Genomic DNA, 13,697 nt, shown 5'->3' on the forward strand with positions numbered 1-13,697 from the left:
ATCCAGGTGAATCCAGCCGAGTCCGGGTGAGTCAGGTTGAATCCAGGTGAGTCTGGGTGAGTCCTGGGGTCTCATTTATAAAAGAGTGCGTAGGATTCATACTAAAAGTGTACGTACGTACAAAATCCGGAAATGGCGTACGTAAAAGATAATTCCGATTTATAAAACCGTGGCACGCTCACCTGAACGCAATGTTCGCTTTATAAATCACAGTCCACCGAGAAACGTTCGTACGTGGATCTGCCTCTAACTCCGCCCTCCACACGCCCACTTTCAACCATAAATGGTCAATGCAAAGCACCTCATGAATATTAAATGATGCTGCTGACCAATGAGCTTCCACCGTGAGTCCTGACGGAGTCACGGCTTCAAGTGATGAGAAGAGGAAGAGAAACTGAAACACTGACATGAGGTGTCTGTTAGTGAGGTGAAGAGCGACTTTATGTGACAGCAGTGATGTCACTAATAAAGAAAATACACTGATACTCTGCTGCTGCTGCTGTGGATAACACAATGTGTGAGATCAGACATCACATAACACAATGTGTGAGATCAGACATCACATAACACACTGTGTGAGATCAGACATCACATAACACACTGTGTGAGATCAGACATCACATAACACAATGTGTGAGATCAGACATCGCTGAAGCCTCGCTTCCTCCTCGTCCTTCCAGTCACATGCACACATCGAGCAGAACCCCGCACCGGTGTCACAGAAGGATTTATTTATTTAGAGCATCGGATCGATTCCCTCACATCAGTGGATCCTCACCTCCTCTGGGATATTATTTGGAAAGTTGCTCATTTCTTATAAGTGATCTCCAGGTCGCTCTGTGGCTCAGTCCGGTTCACTGCAGCGATCTGATGATACACGCACAGTGTTAGAAGATATTATTAAAACCTATTAATGACTCGGCTCCGTAACTCTGCTGTTAAATCCAATCTGAACCTAATTTGCTTTAAGTTGTTTTATATTTTTTAAATTAAAAGGCTCGTGTGGAGCAGATACTAAGCTGCTGGTTTCAATGTAAATGATGAATTGGATCAATAATCTGCTGCAGTTCACCACCTCACGTCTGTGTCGCCGTTTTCCCGTCTCCAAAACGCTCGTAAGGGAGGGTCTAAGCTTGCGTAGAAATACGCACATTTTCCCGTCAAGTTTGTTTTTATAAATCCCAACGTTGGCGTGAGAAGTGGCGTCCGCACGTTTCACGCCCGTTTTGTGCGTACGCAACGGTTATAAATGAGACCCCTGGTGAGTCTGGGTGAGTCCAGGTGAGTCAGGGTGAGTCCAGCCGGGTCCGGGTGAGTCCAGGTGAGTCTGGGTGAGTCCAGCCGAGTCAGGGTGAGTCCGGGTGAGTCCGGGTGAATCTGGGTGAGTCCAGGTGAGTCTGGGTGAGTCCAGCCGAGTCAGGTTGAATCCAGGTGAGTCCGGGTGAGTCCGGCCGAGTCAGGTTGAATCCAGGTGAGTCCGGCCGAGTCAGGTTGAATCCAGGTGAGTCCGGGTGAGTCTAGGTGAGTCTAGGTGAGTCCGGCCGAGTCAGGTTGAATCCAGGTGAGTCTAGGTGAGTCTAGGTGAGTCTAGGTGAGTCCGGGTGAGTCCAGCCGAGTCAGGTTGAATCCAGGTGAGTCTAGGTGAGTCTAGGTGAGTCTAGGTGAGTCCGGGTGAGTCCGGGTGAATCCAGGTGAGTCCAGGTGAGTCAGGGTGAGTCCGGTTGAATCAGACAGAATTTAATCTGCTCTCCAGAGCCTCAAACACAGAGTGAGGATCCTGATCAGCATCAATGAGAACCATATCTGGATAGACAGACTGACACACACACACACACACACATTTATCTGACATGTGAAGCTACTTATATAGGATCAGAGTATTAAAGTATGTGTGGCTCTCGGCCTCAGTAATGAACCCGGCTGCTCTGAACGAGCTCAGGAATGACAAGATTCTTTCTTTGACGTTTATATTTTAGAGAATGTAATTAATACTTTACACATTAATGATGTATAAAGCCTATTTCCCCTTTTAATCAGATATGTTAACTTTTACGACGCTAAACACCCGAGCCACACATCAGCCCTGAGCTCATGGATACAAGTGTAATGTGTGTGCGGTACCTGCAGAGCAGCAGTGTGTGTCCTGCACTGGTTCAGAGTGTGTGTCACAGTGGGAGGTCTGTCCTCTGGTCTGGTCTCCAGGCGGTTCTGGATCTCAGAGCTCAGAGCCGGTCGAGTCACAGCGTGAAACCTGCAGGAGAAAGATGCAGTCAGATTCCTGGACCTGGGTCAGAGTCAGATTCAAGGTCAGGGTCAGAGTCCTGGTCCTGGTCCTGGTCCTGGTCCTGGATGAAGATCAGACTTAGGGTCCTGCTCTTGGTTGGGTTGGACTGACCTTTCTCCGCTCACTGGGTCTGTCGCTCTCAGACTGATTCTCTCCACACAGACGTCGTCCGTCAGCTCCAGGAAGAAAACCCTGAGAGCAAGAGGATGACATCATCATTCATCAGCTGTTAGCACGTAGCATCGAGGGTTAAACGCTGGTCGACCCGGACGAGTCAGGGACTGTGATTGGTCGGTACCTGTTGGGCTGGTGCTGGGACTCCTGCAGCCTCAGCGCCCCCTGCAGGTCTCGGGGGAACCCGTGCAGGATCCAGCCTCTGCGCGGGTCTACTTGGCTCAGATGTCGCTCCAGAACCTGCAGCACCAGGTCGTCTGGAGCTGCAGCAACAGGGAAACTAATCAACACAGTCACAGTGTGTGTGTGTCTGTGTGTGTGTGTGTGTGTCTGTGTGTGTGTGTGTTACCTGGTTGTTCATCATCCAGATATGATTGAATCTTTTGTCCAAGGCTTGAACCATCAGCTGCTGCGGAGCTGATCAGCTGATCACAACACACTGAGAGAGAGGACATGATGGGAATGTGTGTGTGTGTGTGTGTGTGTGTGTGTGTGTGTGTGTGTGTGTGTGTGCGTGTGTGTGTGTACCATCCAGCATCTTGTATTTCTCTGACAGCAGTCTGGCCTGGTGACTCTTCCCCGACCCAGGTGGACCCAGCAGGAGGATTCTAGGAGTTCTGGAACAATGTCGAGTCCGGACAAAAGCCAGCACTGATAAAACGCACACACAAACACACAAACACACAAACATACAAACACACACAGAGTTCAGTCGTTTAGAGAGAACACCAGCGTCAGTGAGAAATTTACAATAGACTGAAACTGTTTATCAGAATATTATCATATTTTTGAGTCAAACATACGTGTGTTAAAGTCTCACTATGAGTCAGTGTGAGTCATTGTGTGTCAGTGTGAGTCAGTGTGAGTCAGTGTGTGTCAGTGTGAGTCAGTGTGTGTCAGTGTGAGTCAGTGTGTGTCAGTGTGTGTCAGTGTGAGTCAGTGTGAGTCAGTGTGAGTCAGTGTGAGTCAGTGTGTGTCAGTGTGAGTCAGTGTGAGTCAGTGTGAGTCAGTGTGAGTCAGTGTGTGTCAGTGTGTGTCAGTGTGTGTCAGTGTGAGTCAGTGTGAGTCAATGTGAGTCAGTGTGAGTCATTGTGAGTCAGTGTGAGTCATTGTGAGTCAGTGTGTGTCAGTGTGAGTCAGTGTGAGTCAGTGTGAGTCAGTGTGAGTCAGTGTGAGTCAGTGTGTGTCAGTGTGAGTCAGTGTGTGTCAGTGTGAGTCAGTGTGAGTCATTGTGTGTCAGTGTGAGTCAGTGTGAGTCAGTGTGAGTCAGTGTGAGTCAGTGTGAGTCAGTGTGAGTCAGTGTGAGTCAGTGTGTGTCAGTGTGAGTCAGTGTGTGTCAGTGTGTGTCAGTGTGAGTCAGTGTGTGTCAGTGTGAGTCAGTGTGAGTCAGTGTGTGTCAGTGTGAGTCAGTGTGTGTCAGTGTGTGTCAGTGTGAGTCAGTGTGTGTCAGTGTGAGTCAGTTTGTGTCAGTGTGAGTCATTGTGTGTCAGTGTGAGTCAGTGTGTGTCAGTGTGAGTCAGTGTGAGTCATTGTGTGTCAGTGTGAGTCAGTGTGTGTCAGTGTGAGTCAGTGTGAGTCAGTGTGAGTCAGTGTGTGTCAGTGTGAGTCAGTGTGAGTCAGTGTGAGTCAGTGTGAGTCAGTGTGAGTCAGTGTGTGTCAGTGTGAGTCATTGTGTGTCAGTGTGAGTCATTGTGAGTCAGTGTGTGTCAGTGTGAGTCAGTGTGAGTCAGTGTGAGTCAGTGTGAGTCAGTGTGAGTCAGTGTGTGTCAGTGTGAGTCAGTGTGAGTCAGTGTGTGTCAGTGTGAGTCAGTGTGAGTCATTGTGTGTCAGTGTGAGTCATTGTGAGTCAGTGTGTGTCAGTGTGAGTCAGTGTGTGTCAGTGTGTGTCAGTGTGAGTCAGTGTGAGTCAGTGTGTGTCAGTGTGAGTCAGTGTGAGTCAGTGTGAGTCAGTGTGAGTCAGTGTGTGTCAGTGTGTGTCAGTGTGTGTCAGTGTGAGTCAGTGTGAGTCATTGTGAGTCAGTGTGAGTCAGTGTGAGTCAGTGTGAGTCAGTGTGAGTCAGTGTGAGTCATTGTGAGTCAGTGTGTGTCAGTGTGAGTCAGTGTGAGTCAGTGTGAGTCAGTGTGTGTCAGTGTGAGTCAGTGTGTGTCAGTGTGTGTCAGTGTGTGTCAGTGTGAGTCAGTGTGAGTCAGTGTGTGTCAGTGTGAGTCAGTGTGAGTCAGTGTGAGTCAGTGTGTGTCAGTGTGAGTCAGTGTGTGTCAGTGTGTGTCAGTGTGAGTCAGTGTGTGTCAGTGTGAGTCATTGTGTGTCAGTGTGAGTCATTGTGTGTCAGTGTGAGTCAGTGTGAGTCAGTGTGTGTCAGTGTGAGTCAGTGTGAGTCATTGTGTGTCAGTGTGAGTCAGTGTGAGTCAGTGTGTGTCAGTGTGAGTCAGTGTGAGTCAGTGTGAGTCAGTGTGTGTCAGTGTGAGTCAGTGTGAGTCAGTGTGAGTCAGTGTGAGTCAGTGTGTGTCAGTGTGAGTCAGTGTGTGTCAGTGTGAGTCAGTGTGAGTCATTGTGTGTCAGTGTGAGTCATTGTGAGTCAGTGTGTGTCAGTGTGAGTCAGTGTGAGTCAGTGTGAGTCAGTGTGAGTCATTGTGTGTCAGTGTGAGTCATTGTGTGTCAGTGTGAGTCAGTGTGAGTCAGTGTGAGTCAGTGTGAGTCATTGTGTGTCAGTGTGAGTCAGTGTGAGTCAGTGTGAGTCAGTGTGTGTCAGTGTGTGTCAGTGTGTGTCAGTGTGAGTCAGTGTGTGTCAGTGTGAGTCAGTGTGAGTCAGTGTGAGTCAGTGTGTGTCAGTGTGAGTCAGTGTGTGTCAGTGTGTGTCAGTGTGAGTCAGTGTGAGTCAGTGTGAGTCAGTGTGAGTCAGTGTGTGTCAGTGTGAGTCAGTGTGAGTCAGTCGGTGTCAGTGTGAGTCAGTGTGAGTCAGTGTGAGTCATTGTGAGTCAGTGTGAGTCAGTGTGAGTCAGTGTGAGTCATTGTGAGTCAGTGTGAGTCATTGTGAGTCAGTGTGAGTCAGTGTGAGTCAGTGTGTGTCAGTGTGAGTCAGTGTGAGTCAGTGTGAGTCATTGTGAGTCAGTGTGAGTCAGTGTGAGTCAGTGTGTGTCAGTGTGAGTCAGTGTGAGTCATTGTGTGTCAGTGTGAGTCAGTGTGTGTCAGTGTGTGTCAGTGTGAGTCAGTGTGTGTCAGTGTGTGTCAGTGTGAGTCAGTGTGTGTCAGTGTGAGTCAGTGTGTGTCAGTGTGTGTCAGTGTGAGTCAGTGTGTGTCAGTGTGTGTCAGTGTGAGTCAGTGTGTGTCAGTGTGTGTCAGTGTGAGTCAGTGTGTGTCAGTGTGAGTCAGTGTGTGTCAGTGTGAGTCAGTGTGTGTCAGTGTGTGTCAGTGTGAGTCAGTGTGTGTCAGTGTGAGTCAGTGTGTGTCAGTGTGAGTCAGTGTGTGTCAGTGTGAGTCAGTGTGAGTCAGTGTGTGTCAGTGTGAGTCAGTGTGTGTCAGTGTGTGTCAGTGTGAGTCAGTGTGTGTCAGTGTGAGTCAGTGTGAGTCAGTGTGTACCCCGATGTCTTTTGACTTCATGCTGTGACAGTTACAGCTGTAACTTAACATCCAGAGGGAGGAGTCATCTGTCCAGAAGCTGCTCCACCTCCAACCTCACTGTCACACTTGTCTCCGCCCACTTTCTCTCTTTCTCTCTCAAACTGAAGACCACTTCCAGAGACTCTGGACCTGTCCTGTCTATCTCTCCCTTTGTTTTTCTCCCTTCCACGGACTCTCTCACCCATGCATCCTAACTCTCCCACTTTGTCCACTACTTTACAAAAAAAAGTCAGATGATCTACACTCCTCATTTTCTAATCCTCCTTCTATAACTACATTTCCATCATCTTCATCTTCATCACTTTCCTCTTTCATCCCCGTCTCCAAATCGAGTTCTTACCTTGGTGACCTCCGCCCCCCCGACCACCTGCCCCCTTGACCCCCTCTCATCCAGTCTATCGCTCCTGACCTTCTTCCTTTTCTCACCCATCTCATCAACACTTCTCTGTCCTGGAGAGTGAGTGACTGGTCTGTAACCTGAGTTCACTCCCCCCCCCCCGCACTGGTTCCCAGTAGCTGCCCACATCCGTTTCAGAACCCTTGGTACCGTGCTGTGACCGGATCCAGTCTCCATCCAGGACCTGGTCTAACCTCACAGCCCATTGGTTGTTGTTGTTCTGTTGTTGATGCACTTATTGTGAGTCGCTTTGGATGAAAGCTTCAGCTCAATGAAAAGCAGCGTCAGCGTGTGATTGGTTGTTTTGTGAGTCTGAACCTTGTTGGTAGACGTCAGCGTGTGGTTGGTCACTGTTGATGATCTTCAGGACGTGCTGATAGGCGGAGCTAAGACCTGTGACCTCGCCGTGGAAACGCTGCAGCTCAGCGAGGTAATGCGCCTCTGATGGGCCCCGCCCCTTCTCCAGACGCTGGGCGATGATGTCATTGGCCGGCCAGATGAAAGTCTGATGGTACACGTCTGCAGGAAGTGATGTCATATATAATCATTGTACAGAGATACATTGAAATGTCCACAGATGAGTCTCATGTTCCACAATCCAGAGAGCCAGGTGCATTGTGGGCCACAGAAGTGTGCAGAGCTCACGAATGTAATTCCATCACACACGCATATAAACGCACAAAAACACACAAACACATACATACATTACACTGACTCACCTCCTGTCAGTGGGTCGACCAGCTTCCCCTCCCTCCTCTCCAACAACACATCATCAGAAGCCTCCAGTATCACTGACACACACACAGACACACACAGTGTGTTTCAGTGACTGCATAAACTGTACAAATTGTGCATTTGATAGTTTTCTTCTCACCAACGTGTTCAGGGACGACTCCGGCCTGTTGAAGAGTCAGAGCCTGAAGACGAGTCTGAGGGATTCCCTCCAGAACCCAGCCCTGTAACACACACACACACACACACACACACACATTAAATCTGAATAGATCCTCTGTGTGAAACAAGCGATTCCCTCAGTGCTGCCTCACAGGCTGAAGACAGACGACAGGAGCAGCAGCACTGACACTGTGTATGGCTGTCAGTGTGTGTGTCTGTGTATGGCTGTCAGTGTGTGTGTTTCTGAGTGTCATTGTGTTGTTTACTCTGAAAAACATGATCAGCTTCACATCAATGTTGAACTTTTCTCTCTGTGTTTGGTCTCTAAAGTCCCCCGGCTGTTTGTTAGGCACCAGTTGAGGCATTTTACATAAAAGATTGAGACTTGGTCTTTATATACAGTCACTGATCATCTTTATATACAGTCAGTGATCATCTTTATATACAGTCAGTGATCATATTTATATACAGTCACTGAAAGTCAGACATGTGGAGTAATTGCTGTAACAGTAGGGAGGCGGGGAGCTGTCAATCATCGTCCCCCACTGACACAAAGACGATGAAGACATCACACACACAATCTCTGGTGTGTGTTTGTGATGAGTTTAGCCTGCAGCCACAAACCAACATTAACAGATCAAAGTAGCTGCTCAACTCAAACACACTCACACACAAACACTCACACACAAACACACACACACACACAGTTATAGAGACAATTGACAGACGTGTTTTCTTGTTGGAACAAACTAAAATGTTCAGAGGAGTCAAACAGAAATAAATTCAGATCAGATTTGCAGATTTCCTGGTGAGAGAACAAAGAGGAACCACAGCAGCAGAGAAGCCAACAGAACGTGATGGAAACACGTTGATCAGTATCGACCTCTGCAAAGGGCCACAGGCTGGATCTTTACACTCCAAGCATAGAACCCTGAGAATCGACTGGATTACTGACAAACAAAACACAGAACCAACCATAAAACTTCTGCAATCATCAGTGTGTGCTCCACCTCGAGCCTCCAGAGCAGCGACCACTCCTCCTCCACTCAAAAGCTCTTAGAAACTCATCATACAGGACCTTATGACCTCCAGAGAACCCTCAAGAACCTTCCTAGTGACTCCGAGGAGCCATCGGTAAAAACAGTCAACCACCATTCTGTGTTGATCTTGGTTATTGAAGGAAAAGGCGACTTAGCAGAAACATTAGAGGTTCTTTTGTTAAAAACTTTCCCATTGGCAGGCGAGGAGTTTGTCTTTCTGTGTTTTCCTCGAGCATTACCAAGTCGCTCTCTCACCTCGCTGTCTGTCAAATTAGTGCGTTGGCCCGGGTGTCATGTTCCCATCACTGCCGATCAGAACCAATTACAACCTGTCTACTGCAGAGTCATGTGACCCCGGGGGAGGGAAGATGGTTTCTGTTCACGTTAGAGACAGAGCACTGATGTTAGTGAGTGGAAACAGTTTCTCTACTTGACACCGAGGGGGGGGGCCATGTGTGTGTTTCTCTTGTCTCACAGCAGAGCAGAGGGCAGCTGTTCACTTAGCTTCAGTTTGTGTTGTTGTTGTGTTGTGTTGTTGTGTTGGTTCATTGTCTTTAAGTGATCAGAGAGCAGCTCTCGTGTCCTAATCAACGCTGACAGGAAACAGGATGTGATGCTAATGAGGAGCAGCAGAGAGGACGACAACATCGTCATGTGTCACACACGCGTGGCCTTGATCACACGCTCTCCGGGGACACGCACCAACACGCTGCTCGGCCTGCTGGGAATTGTAGTACAACAAAGCAGTAACCAGAGCGCTAATTATTATCATCACAGCAGGAGAGAGAGAAAGAGAGAGACAGAAAGACAGAGGTGGAGAGAGACAGAGGGAGAGAGAGAGAGAGAGAGGTGGAGAGACAGACAGGACTAGAGATACAGAGAGAGAGATAGGTGGAGAGACAGACAGAACTAGAGATACAGAGAGAGAGAGAGAGACAGAAAGACAGAGGTGGAGAGAGACAGAGGTGGAGAGAGACAGAGGGAGAGAAATAGAGAGAGAGAGGTGGAGAGACAGACAGGACTAGAGATACAGAGAGAGAGATAGGTGGAGAGACAGACAGAACTAGAGATACAGAGAGAGAGAGAGACAGAAAGACAGAGGTGGAGAGAGACAGAGGGAGAGAGAGACAGACAGACAGAATTAGAGAGAGAGAGAGAGAGAGAGGTGGAGAGAAATACAGAGGGAGAGAGAGAGAGAAAGACAAGGGTAGAGAGAGACAGAGGGAGAGAGAGAGAGAGAGAGACAGAATTAGAGAGAGAGAGGTGAAGAGACAGACAGAGGCAGTAACCAGAGCGCTAATTATTATCATCACAGCAGGAGAGAGAGACAGAGAGAGACAGAAAGACAGAGGTGGCGAGAGACAGAGAGAGAGAGACAGAAAGACAGAGGTGGAGAGAGTCAGAGGGAGAGAGACAGAAAGACAGAGGTGGAGAGAGTCAGAGGGAGAGACAGAGAGAGAGACAGACAGAGAGAGAGAGACAGACAGAACTAGAGAGAGAGAGAGAGGTGGAGAGACAGACAGAGGGAGAGAGAGAGACACAGAGAGAGACAGAGGAAGGAGGGGTGGAGAGAGACAGAAGAGGGAGAGGGTGAGCTGGAGAGACAGACAAAGAGAGAGAGAGACAGAGAGACAGACAGAGGGAGAGAGAGAGAAACAGAGAGAGAGAGAGAGACAGAGAGAGAGAGAGAGAGAGAGAGAGACAGAATTAGAGAGAGAGAGAGAGAGAGAGAGGTGGAGAGACAGAATTAGAGAGAGAGAGAGGTGGAGAGACAGACAGAGGGAGAGAGAGAGAGAGACAGAATTAGAGAGAGAGGGGTGGAGAGACAGACAGAGGGAGAGAGAGAGACACAGAGAGAGAGAGAGGTGGAGAGAGACAGACAGAGAGAGAGAGAGAGACACAGAGAGAGAGAGAGAGCGACAGAGAGCGAGAGACAGAGAGAGAGACAGAGCGACAGAGAGAGAGACAGAGAGACAGACAGAGCGACAGAGAGAGAGACAGAGAGACAGACAGAGAGAGAGAGAGAGAGAGAGAGAGACACACACAGAGAGAGAGAGACAGACAGAGAGACAGAGAGAGAGACAGAGAGAGAGACAGAGAGAGAGAAACGTTGAAACATGTTATTTCTTTCCTAACATCAGTGGACGACTCAGAGAGCAGCACCAGTGTGTGGCAGCAGGGGGCGCTGCAGCACAGTGACCAGTGTGTGGCAGCAGGGGGCGCTGCAGCACAGTGACCAGTGTGTGGCAGCAGGGGGCGCTGCAGCACAGTGACCAGTGTGTGGCAGCAGGGGGCGCTGCTGCTCGGACTCACCCTGTGGAAACAGTCCAGCTCTCTCAGTCTCTGATGAACACGCTGCTCCACAGGAAGCTGCTGAACACAACATGGTGACATCACTGATGACATCCTCAAAGGCCAGACTACTGCTTGTCTTACTGTGTGTGTGTGTGTGTGTGTGTGTGTGTGTGTGTGTGTGTGTGTGTGTGTGTGTGTGTACTGTCGTGCCTGTGTGCTCAGCTCTGATTGGTCCTTCAGTAAACTCTCGGCGGTCACATGAACAGCTCTCAGCTCAGCGCTCAGCTTCGATGCCTGAAGGACGGGACAGAAGAAGAAGACGTGATGACATCAGCAGTCTCGATGGTCTCTGCTCCATCAGACGAGCGACACGTATAACACGCTAATTACATGTCAAAGGTCACATGACACTACCTCTGCTGTGTAAACGTCAGAACGACCCGCTAACACCCGTTAACAGAATCAGGTGAAGTGAGAATCCCACATTTCCTACACACAATGGAAGTGGTTGACCAATCACAACAGAGCTGAGCAGCTGACCAATCAGAGCAGCCGGGGCTTTATCAGGGAGGGGGTCTTAAAGAGACAGGAGCTAAAACCAAGACAGGTTTGAGGAAAGTGTTTCTGAACGCGGGAGCATAACAACATTTTACAGTAAATCTAATTAAACTACATCAACACGTCAGATATGAAGTGAAACTCACCAGCGTGTGTTTGCCTGCAGCCGGGGGGCCGAGCACCAGGACCCTGGGGACTGACACACACACAGTTAGCAGCTGATCTCAGGCTCGTTCCACAGCACAGGAGCCGTGTTTACATCTCATTTAGCCGACGCTTTTATCCAAAGCGACTTACAATAAGTGCATCAACCCCGAGGGAACAAACCCAGAACAACAAGAATCAAGACAGTACAATTTCTTCTAAATAAAGCAAAACTACAAAGTGCTATAAGCCATTTTAGTGCTACCAAAGTGTTAGTTTCAAAAGTGGTTAGTTTTTTTTTTTTATTATTCAAGGTACAGTCGGATGAGGTGTGTTTTTAGTTTTCTGCGGAAGATGTGTAAACTTTCAGATGTCCGGATGTCGATGTGGAGCTGGTTCCAGCGTTCAGGAGCTAGGACAGGAAACAGGCGTGAGTGTGACGAGTGTTTAGCAGTGAAGGAGCAACGAGCCGATTGGCCGAAGCAGAGCGGAGTGAACGGGCTGGTGTGTAGTGTTTGACCAGGTCCTGGATGTAGACTGGACCTGATCTGTTCACAGCATGGTACCAAGTACTAGTGTTTTGAACCGGATGCAGGCGGCCACTGGGAGCCAGTGAAGGGAGCGGAGGAGTGTGAGAGAATTTAGGTTAAAACCCAGTCGAGCTGCTGCATCCTGGATGAGCTGCAGAGGTCGGAGGTCGGAGGTCAGCAGCAGGAAGACAAGGTGTTGACCTTATCCACACTCAGAGGTCGGCTACTCCGAGCTGCAATGGAACGCGGCGTTATCACAACTCTGAGACTGGATCAGACACTGTCCACAAAGATCACGTCTCCACTTCCTCTGGAAATGAAGCCAAAGTCTCTCAGGATTTGGCTTCACTTAAAGGAGGCGTCATTTCATCCATCTTTAATTACAGCATGTGATGAGTTACAGCTCCACCTAGTGACGGAAATGCTTCATTCACGACTCGTCACAAACCGATAAGAAGTGTCACTCATCACAGCGTTACCATGGAGATAACTCATCCCACTCAGGAGCTCATGACTGATGATCAGCTGACGTCTTACTGTTGAAGCTCCGCCTCTGAAGAACTGAGATCAGGTAAGAGACCGGGTCCTCAGGCTGGTCAGTCAACACACTGGAGACCAAGCTCTGTAACACACACACACACACACACACACACACACACACACACACACACACACACACACACACACACACACACACACACACACACACACACACACACACACACACACACACACACAGACAGAGACACACACACACACAGACACACACAGACACACACACACACACACAGACACACACACACACACAGACAGACAGACAGACAGACAGACAGACAGAGACACACACACGCACGCACGCACGCACGCACGCACGCACGCACGCACGCACGCACGCACGCACGCACGCACACACACACACACACACACACACACACACACACACACACACACACACACACACACACACACACACACACACACACACACACACACACACACACAGTTGACAGTTTGTTCCACACACTACATGAAGGTGATGACGTCAGCTTCCGGTTCTTTACCTGCAGCAGGTGGAAGACGCCATGTTTGTCGGCATAACCCGACATGTGAGGAGGAACCAGAGGCTCCGCCCTCTTCTCCATGTCTCCTGCAGAGACATCACGACGGCTCCATGAACACGTCACACACAGACATGACGTCACACAGCACAGACACCAGAGTGACGTCACAGAGCTTTCCTTCCTATCAGGTTATTAAAGTATGACGTGTGAAGCCTGTCTCGTGACACAGCAGCCGAACACTGCAGAACCTTCATGACGTCATTAGCTTTTATAAGTGACTCTCACCTGAGCAGCTGAGGTCACTTCCTGCTCGTCGGTCAGATGGCGGGAACACAAACAGGTCCGGTTAGTTCAAACTAACGTAGCTAGCTTCAAACCACCGGATCCAACTAGCACCAGGCTACCCAGACGGCTACAGACGGTTGCTATGGAGCGGCTGCTCGTTGCTAGGGTACATCATCACAGCGCGTCAGGGGCGGGGCTGTGGCCGTCTCCTAGCAACGCCATGAAGGAGTCGCGGTGATTCAGCCGCTGTCCTAACACGTCACAGCTGCGCGACGAGACTGATTCTTCGGCTCCTCCACATGTCGTTCCACCCCCGAGCAGCGGAGGCGCCACCGAGTGGATCTTTCCGGGCCCGACTTGTCCCAGGATTCATTGCGCTTCAAAAATGATTTTCAGAGACAAAATGGAGGAAAAAA

General features: G+C 49.4%; 1 protein-coding gene across 1 annotated transcript; it reads right to left on the reverse strand.

The window, feature by feature from the left end:
• Window positions 1–1,705: 1,705 nt before the first annotated feature.
• On the reverse strand, window positions 1,706–13,365 carry ak8 (adenylate kinase 8). Its single transcript, XM_061072194.1, has 15 exons — window positions 13,282–13,365; window positions 12,997–13,082; window positions 12,473–12,557; window positions 11,408–11,457; window positions 10,914–10,997; window positions 10,722–10,778; window positions 7,349–7,430; window positions 7,194–7,265; window positions 6,793–6,993; window positions 2,987–3,109; window positions 2,808–2,897; window positions 2,583–2,721; window positions 2,396–2,476; window positions 2,122–2,251; window positions 1,706–1,816 (listed from the first exon to the last, which is right to left on the reverse strand). Exons 2-15 carry the CDS (start codon window positions 13,075–13,077, stop codon window positions 1,727–1,729), a joined length of 1,365 nt encoding a protein of 454 aa, XP_060928177.1. The 5' UTR covers window positions 13,078–13,082; window positions 13,282–13,365; the 3' UTR covers window positions 1,706–1,726.
• Window positions 13,366–13,697: the final 332 nt, after the last annotated feature.

The sequence above is a fragment of the Limanda limanda genome, chromosome 5 (assembly GCF_963576545.1).
Source record: "Limanda limanda chromosome 5, fLimLim1.1, whole genome shotgun sequence".
NCBI lineage: Eukaryota > Metazoa > Chordata > Actinopteri > Pleuronectiformes > Pleuronectidae > Limanda > Limanda limanda.